The sequence below is a fragment of the Hermetia illucens genome, chromosome 1 (genome assembly GCF_905115235.1).
Source record: "Hermetia illucens chromosome 1, iHerIll2.2.curated.20191125, whole genome shotgun sequence".
Lineage (NCBI taxonomy): Eukaryota > Metazoa > Arthropoda > Insecta > Diptera > Stratiomyidae > Hermetia > Hermetia illucens.
This window is the reverse complement of record NC_051849.1, coordinates 40,487,597-40,513,617: the sequence shown is the minus strand read 5'-3', so window position 1 is coordinate 40,513,617 and position 26,021 is coordinate 40,487,597. Positions and strand designations below refer to the sequence as shown.

At 41.0% G+C, this 26,021-nt stretch overlaps 1 protein-coding gene across 3 annotated transcripts; it reads right to left on the bottom strand.

Annotated features, from left to right (window-relative positions):
- Window positions 1-11,027: 11,027 nt before the first annotated feature.
- LOC119646397 lies at window positions 11,028-25,588 on the bottom strand. Of its 3 annotated transcripts, none has more exons than XM_038046841.1 (9): window positions 25,190-25,588; window positions 24,745-24,863; window positions 23,071-23,229; window positions 22,856-22,993; window positions 18,400-18,528; window positions 18,199-18,341; window positions 17,664-17,750; window positions 13,051-13,245; window positions 11,028-12,987 (listed from the first exon to the last, which is right to left on the bottom strand). In XM_038046841.1, the coding sequence occupies exons 3-9, from the start codon at window positions 23,198-23,200 to the stop codon at window positions 11,212-11,214; spliced, it is 2,598 nt and encodes an 865-aa protein (XP_037902769.1). In that variant the 5' UTR covers window positions 23,201-23,229; window positions 24,745-24,863; window positions 25,190-25,588; the 3' UTR covers window positions 11,028-11,211. The 3 variants fall into 3 exon arrangements, 2 of the variants coding, with proteins under 2 accessions (XP_037902769.1, XP_037902768.1); XR_005248733.1 differs by having other exon boundaries at window positions 11,065-11,125; window positions 11,157-12,987; window positions 24,745-25,588; XM_038046840.1 differs by having other exon boundaries at window positions 24,745-25,588.
- Between the last annotated feature and the right edge of the window lie 433 nt (window positions 25,589-26,021).

Below are 26,021 nucleotides of genomic sequence, written 5' to 3'. Positions count from 1 at the left end.
GAGACGTTGGACCATCTCATTTATGAAGCCGGTACAAATACGAACAGGCGTAATACTGCATATATTATTATTCTGTTAAGGGAGAGTCGCACCGCGTCCTTGAAGAACTATTGTGCCCCTTTTACTCGTTATAGTGTACCTATTGATCATAGTATTTCAAGCAGGCCTGTAACCGTTAGGAACTTTAGTATGTTCCCCACTTTCAGCTTTGCATTTGGTATTAAGTGTTGTCCCAGATGTCTCGACCTACTTTGCACAAGTGCCGGACACTGTCCCAGGACGTGTATAGAGGTTTCGTCCTCCTCCTCACAAAACCTGCAGGCAGTGTCCGTAGATATCCCTAGCTTCCCTAGGTGATAGTTCAGCCGACAATGACCAGTGAGTATTCCCACTATGATTCGGAGGTTCTTTTTGGTGAGGTTTAAGCAATCCTTTGTACGCATGGGTTCGTATCCCCCAATAAAAACCCTGGACTGCACATTTGTCTATGGCGTATATTTCCGCCTGGAATATGCTAGTGTGCCTGCCCATTGGCTCAAAGTACATTTTCCTTGGACCAATGACACCGGCACCCGCTCCCTCTGCTGTGAGAGATCCGTCAGTGTACCAAGTAATCAGTTGCTGGTTTAAGCCGTATGTCGCAGCCACGCTCTCCCAGTTTGCCTTGTTACTCCAACGTGTTTCAAACTTCTTATCGAAGTGAAACCTCGTTGTCATGTTGTTCCTCGGTATCAGTAATTCGGGATACTGCCTAGGAAGGATATCAATCTTCTTTCGATTTAGGCGATCTCCTTGCCTGCATCTGTATGTGCAGATGGAGAGGGGTTAATCCCAGAAGGACCTCCAGGGATGCCGTTGAGCATGTCCTCATTGCCCCACTGATACACACGCAAGCCAGCCTTTGGAGCTTATGTAATTCCTGTACATAAGGTGATCCATCAAAACATTGCATGCAAGTACGGACTAACCACGGGCTAACCACGGGAACATGTCCGGTTTACCGATATGAGCTGCAAGCAGTGCTCGATTCTTTTTTGTTAGAAATGTTTCTCTTCCCTCTTTATATGAGATACTATATCAATGAAAGGTGTTCGACGAACGGATTAAAAATAAATCAATTTGAAAACTTCGCTTTCTCCAGAAAAACTAAAAACTGCACCAGTTTCGTGTAAAAGAAAAATAATAAAAGTTGAATTAAGTTTGCTGCATGTATATAACTCTTCTTAATTCTTGTCCAAAAGTTAGTTGATTCTTGTTCAAAAGTTTCTAAATTTACGGTTAGTAGTGATACTATCGTCAGCATGTAGTTTTTGTTGTTATACTCCGAAAAGAAAAGAATTGTCCATCAAAAATCCTTCGAGAATGACTAACTCAATAGGTAGCACTGAATGGGTTCATCAGATACACGCGGATATTTCCTTTAAGGCAAAGATTGTAAAAATAAAAATTATCTCGAAATAATTACTAAAATTTTATAATAATCGCAACAACTGTGAATTAAAACTTAATACTCGGCCAACAAGCAACAATTCCTCTGAAGAAGGTCAGCTTCCAGCCAAGCCACGACAACAGAACTCTTCTTCACGAAACCCAAAATCGATCTCTCGTCGAATCCTGCTGATCAAAACTCTAAATTCATCAGCCGGTCTCGGTCAAGCTAATTTATACTCTCGCTGAGCCCGACCTTGAACTTCAAAGTTCAAAGTCGTCGCAGCAAAAGCAAAAACTACACCAAATTGCATAGCGGCATGTACATTCGTCCCAGCAAAGGCACCCAATATTAGGTAATTTGGGCAAGTTTATAATAATAATAATCGTTGACGCAACAATCCATATTGGATCAGGTCCTTGAAGTGTGTTAGAACACTTCATTCAAGACTGTAACGGTGCACTACCGGAGTACAGTACCCTATGGAAGCAATGTGGTCTATTGGGGCTCTTTAAAGAGAGCTCAGTTTATGACGTACACAATTAAGGGTCTTTTTTTGATTTACGTCATCATCCTGCTAGAAAAAAATCCTAAAATATGCTTATTCTTGCCGACTCTACAATGGCCTCACCCTTTACGATGGATTGCTGAAAATGAAATCTTCCTAAGAGCTCGTCCTTTTTCCACTTTCTTACATTTTTTTTGTAGGTGTGTGATGTTGGGGCTCTGGACTATTTCAAACTGGTGAGGTCAAACCTACCTAGCTGGTGAGGCGGACTGTCGCGTTTCATTCATAACTTATCTGGTGGTGGTTTCTGGTGAAGTTTATGAATTCGGTGGTAGTCGTCAATTTCGCAGGGAATCTGCTTGTCACTCGAGTTTTTTTGTAAGAATTCCACGTTGGTTCTGCTACATTAAATAAACCTGCAATCAAATATTTGTTAGTCGTTATGGTTCCAAATAATACGACATTCTTCTATCTAAACAATGAGATGAGTGAAGCTAGAAACTATGAAGAATCAAATGTGAAGTTCTACTGAAAAACAGAGAACACCAAGAGTAACTACAAAAATTACGTGAAACAGTTAAGAGAAAGACTATTTAAAGTTGTATTCTTTTGTTTTATATTTCCTATTACCCTTTCACAATGTATAATGTTGGATTCAAAATAAACCAAAATATGAAAACGCATCAGATGCTTCAATACATCTCCATTCCCCGAAATATATTCCTCGAAACTCTATTTACTATTACAAGAGTTCGCATATTATCTAAATTCTTTTACGTACATCCACACATATACAACAAAAAACATATATGTAATCTATAAATACGCTGTCTAGCTGCACATTATAAATATAAAAACTATATTAGCGAATTGCCGAACTTAGGCTAAAAGAAAATTAACAACATTTCAATATTTATAACAATGGATTCAACATCATCACAGAGCGACTTATCACCGCCATCTTGGCGGTTTTCAATACATAACAATATTTGCTTGTGCGATTATTTTCACTATTTTAGATTAATTCTGTAGGCGTCTCTAATAAAAATGCAAAAAATCGTCTGTCCGAGAATCTAGATCTGAAAAATTACTACGAATATAAAAATGTATGATAACTTTTAGTCTTGTGAAATTTAAGGAAAATCATTATGAACTGTAGTCTGACATGCTTTTATGAATTTATGAACGAATGAGTTAGTCTATTGCTTTCCGTTAGTTGTTTTGAAAATCGTTAGAAAATTGAAATTAGAAAGTTCACTGAAAGGAGGAAGCTAAGTAGGTACTGTTACCGTATCAGTGGGATCGACGTATTGCAATTCCCCTAGGCTAATCTGATATTTAGCATAACCTATAGTGAGCAAGTAAAGTGATATAAATTAACTTAAAATTGGTATTTTTCCGTTTTAAATTTACTAAGTTTATTTTTTCCTCAAATATCCATATTTCGACGACTACTTCCCTCAGTGCTAAGATTCACACAGCCAGAGTTCGGCAAGTTGTCATCGAAATAAGCAAATGTGCGAAAAGAACAATCTTGGTAAAGTTAAAGCGGAAAAATTCAAATTTTAATTTGATATTTTTTCTATTCATTTTAATATTTTTAAACTGGTCGATTTGCCGTTGGAGGCAGGTGTGCGCGGTGAAATGAATATTGGATAGCGATCGAAGCTGTTGAGATTGTCTGATTTTGTATTCGTGGAAGGAAGCTCTTTCTATCAACTTGATATCGTCTCTCAATGCAAGGTATAGTCACTGGAAGAATAGACAAGAAAAATCCCCGGAAGGCTAAAGTACCACGAATCTCCAGTAATTACACATTCCAAGCATCGTGTTCTTTATATAATTTGCTGGTCTAGCTAGATGGGCAGAGTTTGAGGCAATATATATAACATTATTTTTAGTAAAATAAAATAAAATTGCAGAAATCAGAGGGAGCAGTGAAGAAAGTGAAAATAATAAATTCCCCGCCTTCAAAAATAAGTTTATATTTTTTCATGTTGATATACTCTCATTTATTACATTTTTTTAAAGTTTGACTTCTGACATGGCAGAAAAAATACAGAGGCTGAAATAAACGCCTGGTGACGACACTGTGTGGGTCGTTTCAATTTAGACTGAGAGGAGGGAGAATGTATTTTCAGGGTGCTTGGATTTGGATTAAATTTAAAATGAGCATCATCAGAAAAGAAGAAGGGAGTCCATTTCAGGCGACAGGTGCCAAGGAAGGTCGACTAGGAAATGCACTTAATGTAGTTAACAAACGAAGATGCCACAATCGAGCTTACCCACTCGCAAATGAAATAAAGACAAGAAAATAATTCAATGCGGAAGGCTTTTTTAAATGTTGTAATGTATATGGATATTTTGGATATTTTGACTCTGATTTTTAATATGAGAAATATCCCGCCTCCTTATAGGGAGGAACAAGTAGAAGTGGACTAATGATTTATTGGCAAAACAATTTGTAAGACTGTGATAGGTGACGTAGCAACAATTCTAATATAAAATTATTAAAGTAGATGGGGAATCTGCGAGATTGGAAAAATGAAGTTAACGGTCGAAGATCCAAGATACAAACTGCCTGACAAAACTTATCCTGTTGAGTATAGGCAGTTTCTCTAAATTTATGGTATGTACTCTCTATCGTTTAATAATGGCAAGGATGTTCAATAAGTTCTCCGATTCGATAAGAGAGAGCATTGCTACGAGGCTAATTTTTTTTGTTACGTTGGTACACTCATTATATGAACGTATATGAAGTTTCATCCCAATCTGTCAATTTATTCTTTGTTTGCAAGCCATTTAGTATCGACTGCCCCCAGTATTTTTTTACAACGGAAAAAATCAAATATCGTGCGATGATTGAATTTTATTTTTGAGAGGTTTAAAGTCACGCTGCTCCCAGGGCAGAGGTGAGACAGCGTCTGATGAGTTGCCTCTGCCCTGGACGAAACCGTCAGTCAATTTTTGATTTTTTCGATTTTTAATGCTTGGGGTGTTACGCTCCAAACTAGGGATCCATGGACTAAAAACCGTGGGAGTAAGTTGCTCCTCATTTAATCCGGTCCACCATCACGTAGATGTGGACTTAGGATCCCGCAGATCCTAAACAACAACTAAGTTTTAGCCTTAGTATAGCTTAGACTACAACGACTGGTTTTAAGTCCAATATAATTCGCAACCTTGTCCTGTTTTTGCGATGATAAAAGGGAGCGTCTTTCCACCTGTTGGCACATTCGGTCACGCTGCTCCCAGGGTAGAGGTGAGGCAGCGTCTGATGAGTTGCCTCTGCCCTGGACGAAACCGTCAGTCAATTTTTGATTTTTTCGATTTTCAAATCAAAGAAAATTTATGAACGGGTGTTGAAAGTATATAAGGACTCTTCGCCTTCGATTAGTACAGTAGAAAGTTGGGTTGTTGAATTTAAAGGGGGTCGTACAAGCCTTGAAAACGATCCACGTCGAGGACGTTCAAAAACAGAAACAACACCAAAAATCGTAAAAAAAATCCAGGATATCGTATTGGAAAATCGTCGAGTGATTGAAAGAAATTTAGTAGAAGCCCCATGCATCTCATTAGGCAGTGTAAGCAATATTTTGACTGAAGTATTGGGCTTCAGAAAGCTGTGTGCATAATGGGTGCCGCATTCGCTAGTAATGGAACAGAAACACGTTCGGATGCGATTTTCTCAACAACAACAACAACTCTCATGTGGGTCGAATTCATCACTATGAATGAGACTTGGGCCATTCACCATGAACCTGAATCAAAACAGAAGGCTAAAGAATGGAGTGAACCTGGTTCTTTGGCTCTGAAACGAGTTCGTGTCCAAAAATCGGTCAACAAGGTGTTAGTATCAGTTTTTTGGGATGCGAAAGGAATTTTATTTGTGGATTACTTGGAAACTGGTAAAACAATAAATTCTGAATATTATTGTAGCCTTTTAGACCAGCTGAAAGAAAAAATGAAAGACTAGGTTTACAGGAGAAAAAATCCTCTACATTAGGACAATGCATCGTGTCACAGGAGCATTTTGACAATGGCTAAAATCCATGAATTCAAGTTCGAATTGTTGGAGCATCCACCGTATTCACCAGATTTGGTTCCTAGCGAATTCCATCTGTTTTCAGGCCTCAAAAATTCATGCGTGGAAATCGTTTTTCATCAAATGATGAGGTCATAACAGCTGTGGAAGTGCATTTTTCAGCCTTTCAGATTCTTACTTCAGGGAGGGAAATGATAAATTGGAATCTTGTTGGAACAAGTGTATTGATGTTCACGGAGACTATACAAAATAAAAACCATAAAATTGTGTTTTTCTTATCGAACCGCAAAACTTATTGTACAACCTGGTATAAGGTGCATTAACAGTAACAAGGTATTTGCAGAATTACAAATTGTCGAACTCATGATGATCTGAGAGTGTGTGTAGGTTTAGACATATTTCTGAAGGACCATGTAAAATTTAAAATTATCACTTTTTGATTTTGCTGTGAAAACGGGTAATTCAAGAGAAGTGGACAGAAATCTCCTTTAATGAGTTGACTGACGGTTTCGTCCAGGGCAGAGGCAACTCATCAGACGCTGCCTCGCCTCTACCCTGGGAGCAGCGTGACCGAAACTAGCGACAAGTGATTGCATTGAAGTGAAATCCGTCGTAAGTTCAGATCTAAACCAGGTCGAAGTGAATTTTTTTTTGTTGAAGATGCCGGGGATCTTGAGACCCACTTGATGACCTTAAATGCGCAAATTGACAAAAAATGGGACATCAAAGTCTATATTCACAGCTTGATTCTGGATAAGTAGAAGGCAGTCGCTCCTTCTTTGATTTAATAGATCAATGACCTGAGCGATCAAATGTGTTTTATTTGTCACTTTCAAGGTTAATGAAATTCTCCTAAACGATCATAACCCAACCAAGGACACATAACGCTAATTTATTCCGAAGGAAACTCTTTGATCCAGATTGGAGCTTGACATGCTGCTACAATCATCGAACATGGAATTTCAGTCGCATACATACGACATTTTTCATAACGGTCAATCAATCCGAAGGAAAATCTACATCGTTCCAGGAGAATACACAGTGCTCCACGGACATGGCTGGCTCAGCGAATCTAATATTGACCTTACAAAATGATCCAGGTTTCTTAGTCTCGAAATCAACGCATGCTATCAACGAGGCGAGTATATTGGTCGAAAGTAATAAGCTCATGACCGAATTCAAGGTCTCAGTGAAGTTCCGAGAAAACGCTCGCAGTTGAAAACTTCAAAGGCCAGCTTGAGTTACTCCACTAATGAAGAAACATGGTCTGTGCCTCAACCGCTCCAAATACATCCTCTAAACCTTATCAAGGTATGCACAAACCAGAAAAACCACGTGCTGCAGTGCGTTCATTTTAAACTTAGTTCCAGCGAAGACATTTCATGTAGATATGAAGAAAACCCTGATCTTAACGCAAGTGCTGATGCTGTACGGCCCAGTACGTCTACTTCTTTTGACTACAAACGCGAGAAAGGTGAGTCTGGATGCGATTCTCCCACGGATTAGAGAATGGGTAAGAAAGGCCCTTTGTTATGCCAGCCTGATTACCTCGCATATTTAAATTTTGGCGTTGTCTTCGAACAAATGTAACGCTGGATTTACATGTTTACCAAACTTCAACAACCCATCGCAAAAGCAAACTTGTGAATAGGGTGTTTGGCTTGGTTTGGGTAGGTTTGCAAGCGATTACCACTGATCCGATCAAGTGTCGGTTTTTTTGGATAAATCAATGGGAATTTGCTTGTCTACTGAGAAAACACTAACGCACTTGCAAACGATGGCTACCCAAAAAGAGGTTTCGTGTTGTGTGTTAAGAAGTTCTGGGTCTCCTACCACAATGATCAGTTTGTTGCAAGATCGCCCGTTAAAGGGCTGACAACGAGCAGTTATTCTTCGACTCAACTGAGTTGATCATTAAATATTATAATAATAATGAAAGCTTTCACAAAATAGCTCAAAAAAAGCAAGGTCAATGTCAAAAGGTTCATGGTCCAAGGTCAGTATCAGAAGGACTTTTCCTCATCCGCCTCAGCCTGGGTTTAAATCAGGTGGAACATTTGTGGGCGTATGTTGAAAAAGAGCTACGCAAAAGAGAGTTACGGAGTAAAAAGGACTTTAAGAATCATATAAAGGATATGTGGTGGTCTACTATTGCAGAAGTTAGTGAAAAACTTGTAGCGTTTATGAAAAGAAAACGTCTTGCAATTTTAAAAGCTAATGGTCACCACAAATTGTGGGCATAAATTTGTTCTCTTGTATTACATTAAATTTGAAGTGCCCAACATTTTTTTTTACTTTGTAAGCGCGATAGTGTTATCACTATTTTTCTGCTTTAAATAATAATGGTAAAAAATGCACATAAAAAGTATTGGTTTTTCTCCAATCAATTTCAGCGTCTGTACAATTTTTTGTTTGGTTAACTGTACATATATCATATAGTAAATAAGTATGGTGTATGGTAAGTATGAATTCAATTTTCTCATTCCCTGACCAAAGAAAGACTAGTGGAGCCGAAGATACGTCCAAAATTGAAATGTAGGAAATATATAAATATCGTATATAGGCCACCACTACGATTTTCAGATTTTTTGGCTGCGCAGCTTCTGAAAATTTTCCTTTAATTTCCAATCTCTAAACTCGCCCCCTTCACAACTGATGCTGATCGGGACCTTTCATTTGATACCCCACATGACTACATTCAGTGAAAAAATTGACGCTCCCCTTCAGCGTCCCCTTTAACCAGGAATGACTTCATTCGCCTCATATGGGGCAACTCGGTTACTCACTTGGACAGATTTGATTATGCAGTGGAATGAGGATAAAGCTGTTTGCGACAGGAGCTTTTTACTATTTGTGCATTAAATAGTAAGGGAATTGGCTAGGGACAGCGAGCTCTTGAGTAAATGTATTACTGACGAGGAGAGGATTATTTGAAAGGGAATTAGTTGAAAAAGAGAAAGATATTAAGCAGCCAAATATATTGTAGGGTACTTGACAAATCATCTTTGGGAGGCGGAGATACTCAATAATTGCGATATAAATAATTGGACAAATACGTCAAAAGCTCTACAGGACCCTGCTAAGGTGCGTTAAAAGTGAAAGTGTACTTGTGAAAAAAAAAAACAGTAAAATAAGGTTAATTTAGAGAATAAGGTATACAGCAGGGTGATGGACATGGTCTTAAAGTTTGTTTCCTCCTTCTCGGGGGAAAGGTCTGTGCCTCTCGTGACCGAACTCGTTAAATTTGTACATTGCGTATCAAATTTGAGTAGTCGAGTTCCGGAGGATTAAGGAGATGTATTCTTCAGTTGCTTAAAGAATAGATTGGTTTTCGACCCAAGATAGTAGTGTTTTCTGTTCGCTCCTTAGTGAACTGTAGGACATCCACATAATCAGAATGTGCTTCAGTCTTACTATCATCACACTTAATGCTCTGAAAGTGATAAACTCACAGTGAGACAAACATAAGACGATTATAAATACCCATGAGGAGTGGGATTCGAACCCAGAGCAGCAAGATTGATCGCGCCGTCAGTGCAGAAGATTTAGAGTAGAGTTTGAAAATAACATATATACCAAGGCGTTCTCTTGACGACTTGTCAGATGAGTTACGGGTGGGTCGGCAGCGTGCTGGAGAGGTTTTGGCGGAATATTCCCAGAGGATCACCCTCCTATAAAGGGGGGAGCGGTGGATCAAATGTTGAAGGAATGGTTCGAAAAGGAGTGACAGCTGCTTTCGAACTGCGAATGCTGAATGACAACATGAGGTTACACCTATTTAAAAGGAATTTATTGACATTGAGTGGGGTGGAGTCAGAAGTTGGGTTTATTGAAGAGAATTATAAGAAGTTGAGAGGAGTGGAGTGTTGTGCGTGGGTTGTTCAACCTTTTTGTACTCAATGTAGGAAGTATGGGTGCACAGCGGAGGCTTTCGGGAACGTCTCAGCAGTTAAAGCGAGAGGTTTCTTTTTCTTTTAAACCGCATCACGATAAACATAGGCTGCATTGTGATTTCTGTCTTTTGTGAGATCATGACTGGTCCAATTGTCTCCCTAAGTGTCTGGAGGAATTGAAGCTGAGAACGAACGAGTAATCAATGCCTTTGAGAGTGAGAAGATAGAATCTGAGGTTCTGAACGGGGGCATTTTGACCGATGAAGTTGGAGGGAAGGTGCATCATTGAGGTTCCCATGGACTTGAAAAGGATTCTATTATTCCTTGTGGACACAGGGGCAGAAAGTAATTTAATTAAGCAATCAGCGTTAAGTGAGAACATAGCATTAGAAGCAAATAAACAAGTGAGTTTTAGTGGGTTATAGCCTATGGTGAGGAAATAGAGGGAGGTGGGAGGGTTTCGGCAGTCTTTCCATGCGGTTGAATGTGGTGCTGCCTAGGTACCATTTCCAGTTGGTGAAAATTGAAGGGAATTTAGCGTACGATGGAACAAACGGTAGAAAATTCTTGCTTAAGAAAGCCGTAATAAATTGTGTTTCGTGGGTTTGGCTGTAACGGATAATAACTACCAGATAGTGGTTACGAAGAAAGAATTAAAGGCTAAAGTATCGAAATGGTGGAAGAAATCGGTGTTTTTTTTAAAAATAGGGTTGTAGATGTTTTTTTTTTTGTAAAGTTAACGAAAATGATAGGGAATTGGTGAGCTTAGTTGGTGAAGTTGGAGCGGAGTCGGAAACGGAGGCATGGGGCAGGTATAAGGAGCATACTCGAAGGCGGTTTTAGTGCACACGGTCCAAGGTAGAAACCCAGATGGTCTTAAGAAAGACATAGTGTTCGGCCCAAGGGGAAAAAGAATTGTGGAAGTGGCTTGCGTTAGATGGTAAAATCCTTTTGAATTCATCAACTGCCTGAAATCAGGTCATTAACATTAAGCTTTATAATTTAGGAACGAAACTACAAAAACAGTCTAGGTTGATGAGAGTGAAGAAGCTCAGAGAAGTAATGGAGTTATCGAACACGCTCAATGAGGAGGAAAGAAATAGTGTAACTCAACTCTGCCTTGAGTGTGATGACATATTTGTGCTCCATCCGCCAAGTTTCCTGTTGTGTAACCGTTTCCGACAAACAGATAGACAGCGATCTGAAACCTTAAGAACCAGAGAAAAATCTCCATTTGCTTCCAGTGAAAATATCATGACATTCAAAAACTCCCTAGATCAAATCTCTGGAAGCAAATCATCACCGCCAACTATTCATTTCCACACTAAACTACATTTTAATTATGAAACGACAACGGCCGTGCAGTACTCCTCAAAAATTGCCTCTTCCTTTGAGGATAGCCCGAATCATACAAGGGTGAAACCCGAAGTCCAGTCTTTCTTGGAATAATCTCAAAACGTGGTTGATCCGCGGTCACGATCAATGGTCTCTTAATGGATGTTACGTATTCATTACGCGACTCCTCGCATTGTAAAACGTGGTTCATAAATTCACTTTTCTTTAGAAAAAACGGCTTATCATTATTAAACTGGTAACAATTCATAGGTAAATACTTGTTCGGTTTATATATAGAAAAAATATTATTTATCAAATTAAGCGGTCGGTCTGCGTAGTCTTGTTTGCAATGTCGTTGCATGTAAATGTTGTCATGGGTGTTGATGGATTTTGGGAATACTTTGAAGGAGAATCGCCTGAACGGCGCGCTGAACTTCGAGCGGGAGTGATAGTTTGCAGGGCGGTACCCATTGTTCGGAGGAGAGAGCATACCGCTGAGCAGGTCCTGCTTTATTTGGGCCCCTTCTACTTCACTACACTTGGAGATCGATCGCGAGTCGTCCCGATAGTGCCTTGATTTACTACTTTTGTCCTCGTATCCTTTCTTGGAGTACTTCTTTTGAGCTTTCATCTCTACCGGACTTGATTCGTTTTCAATCTCCTCCCAATACTTCTCGAAATCGAAATTGAAGTCTTCCAAATCAACACCCGTGGAGTCTGAAGTGCTATACTCATCATATTTTTCAGGAGGTTTGACCTCTATCGCAGATTTGCTTTGCTTGATCGTCCAGTCAACATCAAAGTCAATTTGGCCCCTATTCCTGCTACTCTTCTCAGACGGAACAACAGCATATCTACAAAGCTTGCACTCAAAGTCGTGCGGTGAATGCATTTTCATGTTGGAAGGACATCCCCGATGTGGGTTTGACACTGCACAAAAATGCGCGTTGCATACTGTGTTTGGTAATTCCTTTTGGGAGCCAGACCGCACCAATTTATTTTCTTTGTAGTCCCGTCTGCCGCGCACATAGTTCTGGTCAGTTTGTTTTCGACATCTAAACCTCGAAGTGACTGGACCCTTGAAGCACGCTGAGCATTGATTCCGAAAGCAATTCTCAGGAGAAATATCACCAGCATTTAAAGTTAGATCCTTCTTAGTAACAAAATATTTGGGGTAGTAGTCGATCTCATCGAACGGATTTATCTTGTTCAGATTGAGAGAGTACGATTTCGGGATTATGAGTTTAGACCCACATTTATATCCCCCACGAACACAACAGCTTTGAGGATTGAGGTATCTTAAATCCTTACAACTATGAGACGTTCGCATGTAACAACTTTTGATGATTTCGTCGATGGGAAGTTCATCGTGAGCAATGTCGAATTTCTTTAAACGGAACGAATCTGATTGATAGTCGCTATCTAAATCGATGGATTTGTTACCATATATATTTTCCGTATACCAATTAGGATTAAGGCTAAACGATTGCTTACAAGCTAATTTTTTACTTCTTCCGAATTCGCGGCAATATCCAACGCAGATATTCTTCATCCTTTTGAGTTGATTCTCTCGTAGCCGTTCCCACACAGAGTCTTCTAAAGAATGAGTGTCCTCTTGTTGCTCTTCTACGCGATCCCTTTGTTCATCTCTTGAAACATCCGATCTTTCGTCCTTCCTGTCTCCTCTGCCGACTTCTCGGAGATGTTTAAGTGGACAATAGCCTCTTTGATTACTGGCGGTACGAATCATCGTGTATCCCTCGTTCTCATCACCTATCTAAAGGCGGGTACCGATGGGAGTAAAGCAGTTCTAGAAAAGAGGTCCATATTCTGCACTTACCTGGAATACAATTTGATCCCTCAACAGTCGAATATTTCCGTCCCGCGCTTTTTGTGTGATATCAGCCTTGCGGACGACTTGTAGTGGTTTCTCCCCAGGGTTGAGTTTGCAGCAATATTTTGAAGGAAAGTAGCCGGACCGGTCATCATATTCTCCTTTCCACCAGTCTGGATTTGAAACATCCGTAATGGTTATCTGTAAGAAAACAAAGATATATCGTAGAAGTAATTAAATTTAGTGTGGATATTTTTTAAAAGGAATAAATATAATTCCATTATTATTTATATTATTTTATTTTATTAAGTTCTTCGTACATTGTTGAGGCTTAGGAATACATTCAAAGACTTCCCTGTTTGTCGTAAAAGACAACTAAAAGGGATAGAAATTTGTGGGCTAGCAACTTGAAAATTTTACTGCTACTGAAACGTTAACAATACCTCCGATAGGGATTGACCTCACGGCTACGACCTTTGGCCACAGAAAACGAATCATGCTTGGTTTCTGGAATATGCGCACGCTCCTCGATAACGGTATCGAGACCTGCATGCTTGCTTTCTGGAATTTGAATGAGAATTCCAGTGATATAATCCCCCTCCTTTTGTGGCATTCTCCTTTTGTACTCTGGAAAGCCAAGCGGTATCAGACGTTCGGTATTGAACTGAGCCGAAAACCTAAAGAATCCACCCGGAAATGTTGATGTGCATTAGACCGCCATAAAAGGTGCCTTTGCTGATGAGACAGCTACGCCCCTAGAGGACGCTAAAGACTTAGCTTACTATAGAAATGTACAGTCCATGTGGTTTCGCAGAATTGTCGCTTCTTCTCATTCGTAAATATTGGGAATATAAAATCTTGAGAGAGATAATTGGAGGGGTATTTGCTTGCCTTCTGCTGCCGTTCAGGTAACAGCTAAAATAATTCTGTATTAAGGAAAACCTCGAAAGCTTCATTGACAAAGAGCGGGTTTTTTTTACTTTGGATTCTTTTTACTGACCACGGATCATTGTGGAGCAATGTGTGGAGTTTTAATCTCCCCTCCATTTACTCTTCATCGATTCCGAGAAAGTTTTCGACAGCGTGACCAGCGAGTGTATCAGGGGTGGTCTACCCAGGAGGGACGGAGGGAGAAAGAACTAGCTATTATCAAAGTGACATATGATGGGGTAAAATGCTACGCATTCAAAGAAAAGTCCAACTTCTCGTTATTGGTGGCGTTCTTCACGCTTATCTCTACTCAAACACTTTCACTAGAGTTACCGACTCGTGGACTTTGGAAAACACCAGCGAAATCTAGGTTTCCAGTCCAACTGGTCATCACACTTTTCTTATTTGCATTCTTCTTCTTTTTCTTAAGCCTTTGTCCCGTTCACAAGCGGGGTCAGCGCGTCGTGATCGGTTTCGCCATTTGGCTCTATCGAATGTCTCATCTGGGTGCAATCTCGAGGCATTTGAAATCCCCATCCAGCTACGATGATGAAATCCGTGCACGGTTGTTGTCAGCCAACAGAGTCTATTTCAGCTTACAAATACTGTTCCACTTTGAATCGTCTCACCATGGGGTGAAAGCTCTTACTGTACAAGACTATGATCTTGCCAGTCCTCATTTATTCCTCGGAAACTTGGGTTCTTAGCAAAAAAAATTTCGAACTCTTGGATGCGTTCGAGAAAAGAATTCTCCGAATAATTTTTGGCCCCCTACATGAGGATGGACGATTCCGTAACATACACAATGACGAAATCTATGACCGATAGCATGACCGGATAATGACCGAATAAAATCCGGCTCAATAGGTTGCGGTGGGCGGGTCATTTAATCCGTATGGATGAGGATGATTCCACCCGGAAAGTCTATAAGGGCAATATCTATGGTAGAAAAAGAAGACGAGGCAGACCCTGCCTAAGATGGAGCGATGGCGTAGGTCAGGACGCGGGGATATCGAATTGGTGGACCTCGGCGCAAAATCGGGCTGTTTGGAGTTCCTTATTAAGGCAGGCCTAAACCGGATACCGGTTGTTGCGCTGTTGATGATGATGAGGATGATCCAGCGTACCAAGCCACCGTTGTTTCGGCCTGCCTTTTGGTCGTTTACCATCGACTTCGATGTTCAGACCAAACTTGGCAAGTGAATTCTCGTTAGCACGAATGTTTGACCATACCATCGAAGACGCTTCTCTGGCAATTTTTCCACGATCGATGCAACCCCATAACGATCGCGGATATCCTCATTTCGGATGTGATCAAAACGGGTTACGCCACTAGTCCAACGCAACATCTTTGTCTCCATTACCATACCATTACAATTTTTGCCATCAGATGCTAGGAAGACATCATATGCATAAAGCAGTGTGTAGAGCGCTGGACGTTGGATATCCCGTGTGACGGTGTCCATAACAAGAACAAAGAGGAGTGGTGGGAGGGCGCTTTTTTGATGAATAACAACAGAGACACGAAGCGGTTTTGATATATCCGCCATACTTCAAACGAACTTTTCGAATCGTGGTAGAGCAATTGAACCCAGCGCACGAGTTCTTTTGGCACTAAGTGTTGTCGTAAAGCATGCCAGATGACTTCGTGTGGCACACGGTCAAACGCTTTCTCTAGATCCAGAAATGCAATGTAAAGAGGGCGATGTTTCTCACGGTGTTTCTCCACGAGTAACCGCGCAGCGTATATTGCGTCAGTAGTTCCGCAGTTTTTTACAAATCCGGCTTGATTTACGGTTATTTCAATGATTTCGTGAATACGTTGCGCTGATAGGTCGACTTGGTCCAAATATCGGCAATGATTGTGGAAGTGGAGGATGAGCAAATTCTTCAGTTGAAATCTGCTCGAAGTATCCTCGCCACCTATCCGTTGCGGCTCGACGGTTGGTAAGCGAAGTACCGTTCTTGTCATTAACGCAACGGAAGTGCTTTGTATCCTGTGTACGTTCGTTACGACTTTTAGCAAGTCGATACAGATCTCTCTCGCCATACTGAGTATCCAGTTTATCGTAAAGATTTTTGAAATGTTTCGCTCGAATGACAGCGACTGCTTTCTTTGCTTCCCCGTTGGCATTCTTATAAATTTGCCAATTAGCAGGCGTTTTATCGTCGAGAAATTTGTGGCAGGGGCGTTTTTTTTCACGGATTTTCATTTCAACATCGTCATCACAAAGCCAAGTATCTCGGTTGATGTACCGTTGCCCAGCTTGGTGACCCCGAGGGCTGCAGAAGCCGCTTTGTGGATCGTGTCTTTCATTTGGTTCCACGATTCTTCCACATTCGTAATGGTCGGTAATCGTGTGAGTGAGATCGTTTCTTTTTTCTTCTCACCAAATCGCCACCATTTAATGCGCCGCGGGCCAGTGCGTTTCTCACGCTGTTTTATCGGTGGCTTAATTCGCAGGACGGCAATCAATGACCGATGTTGAGGTGCGATGGTCTCACAGGGAACGGCTTTGCAATCAGTGACAGTGGTGAAATGTCGGCGTCTTATGAGAATATAGTCGGTTTGCGTTTTACTGTTCCCACTATAAAATGCTGGAAGATGAGATAATAGCTTGATGAACCATGTATTTATGAGTACAAGGTCATGGGTGCCCGCAAAATCGAATATACGCTCGGCACCCTCATTGCACGCTCCGAACCCCTTTCCCCCTTGGCACCTGTTACCGTCTGGCTTTTTATCCACAGGACCATTAAGGTCGCCGAGAAGTTGCCAGAAGGCATCTTTCTCGGCATCAGGTCGCCCTGTCTGTGGTGCTTACGCGGTGAAGAAGTGAATAGTGTGATCAGCTGATATAATGGTGAGCTTCATCAGCCGATTATCAAATCATTTGACATCTTTAATGGCATCACGGAAATCCTCTGAGATGGCAATGCCAACACCATATTAGGTGTGTGGGCTACCAAAATAGAGAAGTTTATAGCCATTTTTACCACGTTCGCGTTCAATGTCGCAACGTTTGGCTTTTGGGAGTGAAGTCAATTGTTGTCTCAATCTAAATTAAAATTAATTTCTTGTTGGCGTTCCTTTCTACTTACATTATCGTGGGAAGTGAACAATAAAGCGGCAGTTGTTGATAAGTTTAAAGGTAGACGGATGTAGGTCTTGCTTTCTACAGCGATAATAACCATTTGAGGCGGTAATAAGTGAACAAGGCGTCCTTATGTCTTTCGCATTGCTAAACGAAGACCACCACGTATATTCTACTTTTTATGAATTTTTATTGGAGTGGAGGGTTCGTGTCTTCAAGTTCAATTGGAGAGTAGAGTATGCACTATTAATTTATTTTCTCTTCGTTGTATTCAATTATCATTTTGGAAATATAAAACATCCAGGGTACTTCCTTCGAACTAGTCTCATGGCGTGCTGTACACAACCATCCCAGCTGCATGCATACAGCTGTTTCACAGCAATACATAAATACATGAATGTTTCGCAATTGCTTTAGTCTGTCCGCTAGGCAAAACGGGTTTATTAACACATCAGCATGTAAGGTTACAGCATAAAACAAAATGGCCCAGCCGAAAATAATGATGTCCTCACAAGGACCACACTTTACATACAGAGGGTCTATATTTTTTGAATCAAAGTCGTTCGGAAAGGAAGTTTTTAAAAATATATTTACCTTGCAGCCAGCGCTCAAATCAATCTCGTCATCGTGTCTTCCTTTGAAGTCGTATAAAGCTACGTATGAACCTGTTAACGGAGTATCCTGCAAAATATAGAAAGATATTTGTAATTCGGGTACCATATGAGCAACACTGCGTACTAATGGCTATATAGTTGCATTTTGTGTATGAATGGCAAATGAGTAATTTGAGAATAAAGTTTTTGTAAAGAATGAGGTCCAGTTCTAGATTCTAATTGATATTTGATTTTGATCCTTATGATTCTATCGAAATTCTAGCAGATCGTGAGAATGACTTTAAAAGCTCAATTTACTTATCCTCATTCTTAGTGTATTTATGTAGTCTTCTTATTACATTATGATATTTTAGAATCTGAATATGTTTGTGATAGAGTATTTAAGAGATAGAAAGGCATGTATTTGGACAGGCGTCTATACTGGTGTCAGTGAGCCAATTAAGGTCGGTATTTACACAGAAAACATCACTAGCTTACAACTTATGTACTACATAAATCGAATCAAAGAATGGAACCTGTAACTTTTCTGTTTTAGAATAGGATGCATTACTGTCAACTGAAGCTCTTCTGCGCGGCACGCTTTGCTTCCTATGTGGTTCTTGCTGGAGTCCTTTAATGCGAACTGCGAGGTTGGCTAATTTATCCGGTTGGGCTGGTCCTGTAATATGAGGGAACATATCAGTGATAATTTCGATTCGAGATTGATAACTCATTACCACTTTCTTCCACATTGAAGGTTGTGTTATTGTCAACGGACTTCTGCTTTGGCGGTGCACTCGGCCTTCTGTGTACTTCTGGTTTCATGCGCAGTGCCAACTGTGCTAACTTATCGGATGGCTCCAAACCTGGAGAAATAGGAAATATTCATTAGGACATAATCTTTGCAAATTGTTGAGCGCAATCAGAAAATTGTTGCGTTTTGGTGTTGTATTTTCTAGGCGGGCATCTTTAGATGGTCTAATCTACGATCGGATGTGATTATTCAGAAAAGATGGTCCTTTAGCACCCTCAATATTCGTACTAATCGAAGAGTAAACTGCGACTCTGATCCCTATTTAGTGAATACCACCTATCGCCTATGTTTCTACTCAGGAAAAGAAATTAATACCCATACTCAACCACACGGACAAGAGTATCGGACGCTACTAAAACCATCACGGAGGCAAGACTAGGAATGGAGCCTTGGGGAAAAAAAGAACTGTTTTGACGAGGATTATCAAGAAATAATAGATAGGAAAAACAATCCTTAGACAGTATATCTGTATATGATACACCCGCGGGGCTTTTGAAAGGCAGCAATAAAAGCGTGAAAAAGGTTGTCTACATAGTTATCCAGCAAATAAGAAGGAATAGGGATATCCGGATAAAAAGCAAACAATTTACAAAAAGACGACAAATTGGTATGCGATGATTACAGGAGCAGTATTTCCACCTACAGAGTATTCACCCGAATTCTGGAAAACAAGCTGAAGCCCTACGCCGAAAGAACTATTGGGTAGTATCAGGGCAGTTTCAGGACTGGACGCTTAGCACTATATCAACTCATCACCCCAAAACAAATACTCGGGAAGCTTTAGGAGTTGAACGTCGATTTTAAGCGTCGGAGTGGTAGTCAAAGGGTAGTGTAGGTCCCAGGGCGAAACGTGGAACCCAAGATGGAGCATAAAACCTGGGAAACACCTGCTGAACCAACACCAACAGCTCTACTACCAAACCCTATCTCCACCTCCACGTGGTGACCGCTGGGAGCTATTTCTTAACGAAAAGCAGACGGCGAAGGATGAAGGTGAGTCTGCCGCTCCTAAAAACGGGACAAATTGTACCAACTGGTTCTTCAGGTTGGGGGTTGGGTGGGGCTGACAACCCTACACGGAAAATCGATGTTACGAAGCTCCAACAGGAGCCTCGGACTGGACGGATTACACAACGACGAACCCGACAACGACAAAGAAATAACGATTTGCGCATTTTCTCATGGAACGTGCGCTCCTTATACAGAGATGAAGCCGACAAGCAGCTAGCCCATGCCCTGTTCCAATATAATGCTGATGTAGCAGCGTTACAGGAGATGCGTTCGACAGGAACCGGTTTCCTGGAGAAGAGCCACTACACCATATACACCATCCAGTAAACCATGTGCTCGGAGTACATTCTTAGTCAGCAAAAAAATGAAACCTGCTGTTATCGGCATTGAAAATATAAGCGAACGGCTATGCACTCTGCGCTTGCGAGGCAAATTTAGAAATATAAGCCTCATTAACGTTCACAACCCTACAGAGGAGACTGCAGAGTCAGAGAAGGATACCATCTACGAGGCAGTAGAACGAACCCTCGAAGCCTGCCCCAGATATGACATCAAAATCATACTTGGGGCTTTTAACAGCCAAGTAGGGAAGAAGTCCGTATTCAGGCGGTACGTTGGCTCCCATAGCTTACATCAAAATACAAATGATAACGGACTTCGGATTATTCAATTAGCATTGTCACAGGAAATGGTTGTTGGAACTACCTGGTTTGCGCGGAAAGCGGTCCACAAACATACGTGGGCCTCTCCAGACGGGATCACTTTCAACCAAATTGACTACGTGTTGATCGAATGCCGCCACCTCTTAGCCTTGATGAATGTCAGAACATATAGGGGGCCAATATAGACTCCGACCACTATCTCGTTGGCATGGTGCTCCAAGCTCAAATAAAAACACCACGCAGAATCCCCTCTGACAATCAAGTGAGAGTTAACACTGAAGCCATCCACAACACAGTCGTCCGCAATACCTATAAGAAGGAAATGGGTGCCGCAATAACCGCAGTCAGCAGAGATCCCGGAGAGGATGCATCAACAAATGATCTTCACATCACCTGAAGAACGTTATCATGGATACGGCCACAAAAATACTTGACCCCAGTCGCAAAAAAAGGAACGGCTGGTTTGATGATGAATGTAAGCTAGCAACGGAACGGAGGAATACTGCATACCGAGTAATGCTGCATACCCAAAGGACGCAGGCGCGCGCGGAGACTTATCACGAACTCCGTCGAGCGGAGAAGAGACTTCACAGACGGAAAAAGGAAGCCTGGGAGAACCAATAGGTCTGTGAGCTCGAAAAGTGCAGGGAGTAACCGCACCAGGGGCACAAGTTTTATCAACAAGTCAGCAGGATGAAGCCTTACATACCTCGATGTTCATCCTGCCAAGGCAAGGAGGGAAATCTGATTTCCGATAAAATGGGCGTATTGGAGTGATGGGTTGAGTACTTTGATGAACTACTCAACAACCAGAACAACGGCGAGTTGGAGGTCCCTGAAACTGAAAATGACGGACAAATACTGCCCCCACCAAGTATAGGAGAAACAGTTTATGCAATTCATCGGGCTAAAAGTAGCCAGGAGCCGATGGAATTACAGCCGAATTGGTTAAATACGGAGGCGACCAATTACACCAAGTGGTTCATCAACTTATGCTTAAGGTATGGGACAGCGAATCAATGCCTGACGATTGGCAAAGAGGCATTATCTGTCTCATACATAAAAAGGGAGATATCACACAGTGCAGTAATTATAGAGGTATCACGTTGCTGAATACCATCTATAAGATATTTTTCTTTATCTTGCTAGGCCGGATAGGCCCATACGCCCAGAACACCATTGGCCCATACCAAAGCGGCTTCACTCCAGGCAAATCAGCAACAGATCAGATTTTTTCTCTACGGCAAGCGATTGAAAAACTGTTGGAATATGGCCATCAGTTGCATCATCTCTTCATCGACTTTAAAGCCGCCTATGATAGCATTGCCAGGGTAAAACTGTACACGACCATGAGAGAATTCGGTATCCCGATGAAACTAATAAAACTGACTAGGCTGACCCTGACCAAAGTGCGCGGCCAGATAAAAGCACTCTCAAGACCATTCGACATCAACAACGGTCTACGACAAAGGGATGCCCTATCATGCGTCCTCTTTAACTTGACCCTGCAGAAAGTGATCCGTGATGGTGAGGTAAATGCGAGGGGTACGATCCTCTTTAAGTCCACCCAACTACTGGCCTATGTTGACGATATCGAAGAACCACCCGAGACGTACAAACTGCCTTCGTCCAGATAGAGCAGGCGGCGCGAGATCTTGGGCTGCACCTCAATGAACGCAAGACGAAGTACATGGTGGCAACGTCAGCACCAAAACCAACAAAATGAACAACATCGAATCGCACTGGTCAAACGAAAACAATGAAGATAGGAGATTACAACTTTGAGACCGTTGAAAATTTCTCCTATCTGGGGTCGAAAATCACAACCGATAACAGCCAGCCAACAGAGCCTATTTCAGCTTACAAAAATTGTTTTGCTCGAAACGTCTCACCATAGGGTCAAAGCTCTTACTACACAAGACAATGATCTTGCCAGTCCTCATATATTCCTCGGAGACTTGGGTTCTTAGCAAGAAAAATTGCAAACTCTTCACCGCGTTCGAGAGAAGAATCTTCCGGAGAATTTTTGGATGGACGATTCCTTAGCCTACATAACGACGAAATCTGTGAGCGATATCATGACCGTCAGGTTGTGGATAAAATCCGGCTCAATAGGTTGCGATGGGCGGGTCACTTAATCTATATGGATGAGGATGATCCAGCCCGCAAAGTCTATAAGGGCAATATCTATGGCAGAAAAAGAAGACGAGGCAGACCCTGCCTGAGATGGAACGATGGCGTAGGTCAGGACGTTAGACAGCTTTTAGGGATATCGAATTGGTGGATCTCGGCACAAAACCGAGGTGTCTGGAGTTCCTTATTAAGGCAGGCCTAGACCGGATACCTATTGTTGCGCCGTTGATGATGATGAAGTAAATAATATCTCGCGGTTTCATTTTTTCATAGAGGTAGTTTCCGTTTCACCGCAAGTCCCAACAATCTCGAGCCTAGCTGGACATTTCAGTTGAGCTGCATTTCAGTGCTGGTGGCATCCAGGCCTGACAAGAGTGGGGTGAAAAACCCCGATTTCTTCCGGAGAAAAGGGATTGATAATGGGTAGGCCAGCATAATTTTCACCCCGAACCGGGATTTTCTCTCTACAGACTTGGCGGCATTGCATTGTGACTAGTGGTGGAAAATGGATACTCTATAATAACCCTAAGGCAGAAGATTGTGTGGCAACAAAATATTCCAAAAGGCACTTACTGCTATCTCCAACATTGCAGGTTGAATTCTTCTCTGCTGATATCCTTCTGTGCGCTACACTTTGTCTCCTGTGAGGTTCCTGTTGAAGGCCTTTGATGCGCATTGCTAACTGTGCTAACTTATCTGGTTGGTCCACTTCTGGAAAATTTGTATTTTTCAAAAAATACATTTTTAGCTGTAAACGCTAACACATTATTGAAGTTATATGCACTTACCACTACTGTCTGCATAGTTGTCCTTTCTGATTGATTTATAGAAGCTTTTCTTCTTGTAAATCGGCTTGTGGCTATCTGGACATTTCGGTAGATTAGATGAGCAGTGATTGTGTGAGTTCATCTTACACATTCGACATCGAAGACCTTGCCTCGTATGACCTAGTGGAATAAAGGATAAATCGAGCTCCCGATTTTATAATTAACAAAAAGAAGAAATATGCCACGATTCGATGAGATAAGCCATTTGATGGTCTGGATCTGTTTCTATTATATTATTGGAGAAGTCTGTGACACTCTGCATCGTTCTAGTTAGGACTAGTGTGCCAGACAGTATTGAGTTTATCAATTTTTGTTTATAACACTCCCATTTAAGACCCCTTAGAGGGGTAGTATTCTTAGGTTCCAAACTAAGACGATTCACTTCTCCTAGATAGTTGCACTGAATTGACAATATAAATCGCGTACTCTAATTTTTTAGGAGAGACTGGTCCTGAACCTATCTACTTAACGGTGGGCCTCAGTAACTTTGAGGAGCCTCACCTCGCGACTCACTTCTACCCTGTAGGGAGGCGTGATCGAAAGCGGCTATGGATGCTGTCGGTTTCGTATATATAAATTCGACGAACCGAGCATACCCAGACATATTGACGTCGTAGAAAAGTGGAATAGAATGGAAAAGCGCAAAATCATAACGCTAACGGTCAAATGTCACCCCATCGAATTGAAGATAAAGAGAAGAAATGATGAAAAGCGTATAGCGTGCAGCTTTTTCAGAAACGATAGCTGACCAAACAGATAAATCAGTTGAGTCCTGGAAAAAATTGACCTTATTCGTGATGGGAGGATGGGAAGCCAATAGCTCCTTTTCAAAGCAAAGGAATCGATTACTAAATAGCATAAGAGCCACCATGTTCACACTCCGGAATATTTCAATGAATCTATACCAACGCAAGAATGAACGACTGAATTATCTATTTGATGTTCCAAATGATGGAGGAATGTTAAACCTCGCTTGTTCAGTCACTGTGAAGTATGTAATTTGTGACATTTAGGTGGGCCGGTTGCGAGGGGACTATTTCCCACAATGCGTTGCAGGAGTCTAGAATCTTTACATATATTGGCGAAGAGGAATTTCTCAACGCATTTCCAAGGTAAACTTCACGTAGCAGAAACAAGTGCTCCTGGCTTTGGTCGGAGACATAAGCGAATTAGGATATATCAACCGCCTGGTTCTACCAATGCAGTTTTATTGGATGAACTGGTACTGGTATTCTTCTATTGTTCTTCTAAGAAGAACATGCCGAATTTGCTCTCCCTTCTATCAATAGTTTTAAAGAAAACTACAGTGAACGTTTTGCCCAACTTGGAAAATTTTCGTTAGTTTCACTACGGTTTAGTTGGAGGTCATTGCGCAGCAGTTTCTGAGAAGGATTGGTTATTAGCGCCTCACTTCCTTTTCTGAGAAAAATGTAAATATATATTAGCTCGTTTATGAAAAATGAAGGATTTTTCCGGGGGAATTACTAGAAGCGAGAGTGACCACAGAAAACTTAGTGTTAGGCAAAAAGTTTGGGAGACCGAGTAGCGGGGGCTACTTAAAATGCCTGTTGTTGGGTTCTTAAGAACTTTGTTAATTTCATGGTTTTTTGTTTTGTTGTTACTTTATTTTTATACCTCGCAATATTTGTGAGCAAACATCGCACGGTGTGATTCGTTTGAAGGTATATTCCTGAAGATGATGATTTCCTTCTGTGTTTGCGTGGAAGATGGGAGGGTGTTCCGTTCCATTTTGCCTAAAATGAAAGAATTATAAGATTTCTGATAGTAAATTGTATGAGATATGAAGATGAATATGAAACTTTGGATAGGCTTTTCATTCAAAACGCTCTGCATCGTTTAGTGCTAAAGGGGGCAAAACAATTCTATGGACTTGCGTATACTTATTTTCTTGGATATTCTAGTTTTTGGCTTTTGACTTTATGTGTTTTATTTAACTTTCTAATTGAAGAAAGTGTGTTACAATTTTTAATTAAAATTTAATCTAAATTTACTTAATCATATTACTTAGTAATTATTTATTATTATATACAATATGTGCAGTAGATATGGAGATATTTACTTGAATAGTTAAGGATCTTATACATAGGAGCTGAATATGTCAACTGAAAAAGCGACTTCCTCTTGCATTCCTAAAATCCAAGTCTACAAATTTATCTGGCTGGCGATTGTCGTCCCCTTCCTAACGTGTTGGTATTTGCCCTCTCTCGTTTGAAACTTCCTCAAATTTCTTGCTTTTAATTTCGTGGTAACTTTGTTTGCATAATCATCCTGCAGATCCTCATTTGCTTCTCGGCTTCCCAGGCCTCGCTGTGCGTATCGGCTCCAGTGTCAACTTTCACTCTCAGGCTACTTATAATGCCCTTCTGATGCTAACTAATAATACTTCCAGTTCTTTGACGGAGTTTAGCAATTTATATCCATTCCAGTCAGTTGCGGTTGACGCTTTCCTTTCGAGGATTAAAGCTCTCCCTTTGAAAATTTAAGATCTTAAGTTTTCTTAGTTGACGATGTGGTCGTTACTTAAAAATATTTTAATGTCACTTTACACATATTTATAAATCCACTTTAAGGACAGAAGAGCGATATTTGTAATCGAATTTTCATCATTTTCTCTTCAAAAGAACTTTTATCTAAATAATCAGAAAAACATTGTAACATTTATTAAGTGATCCTTGAGTAGGCGACATTATTTTAAGGCATGTGGTTTACATCTATCCATTCAGTGATACCCCACCTAGGAGTCCTTTACAAGTGAGGAGTCTTTCAACAGAGGGAGTTAGAAACGAAAAGTGAACTTTATTTTATATATATATCTGCAATCCGCATTCTGGACGTGCGAAAGACAGGCCATCAACGCCGCCCTCCCCCCCACTTGGTAAGTGAGTGAGCAC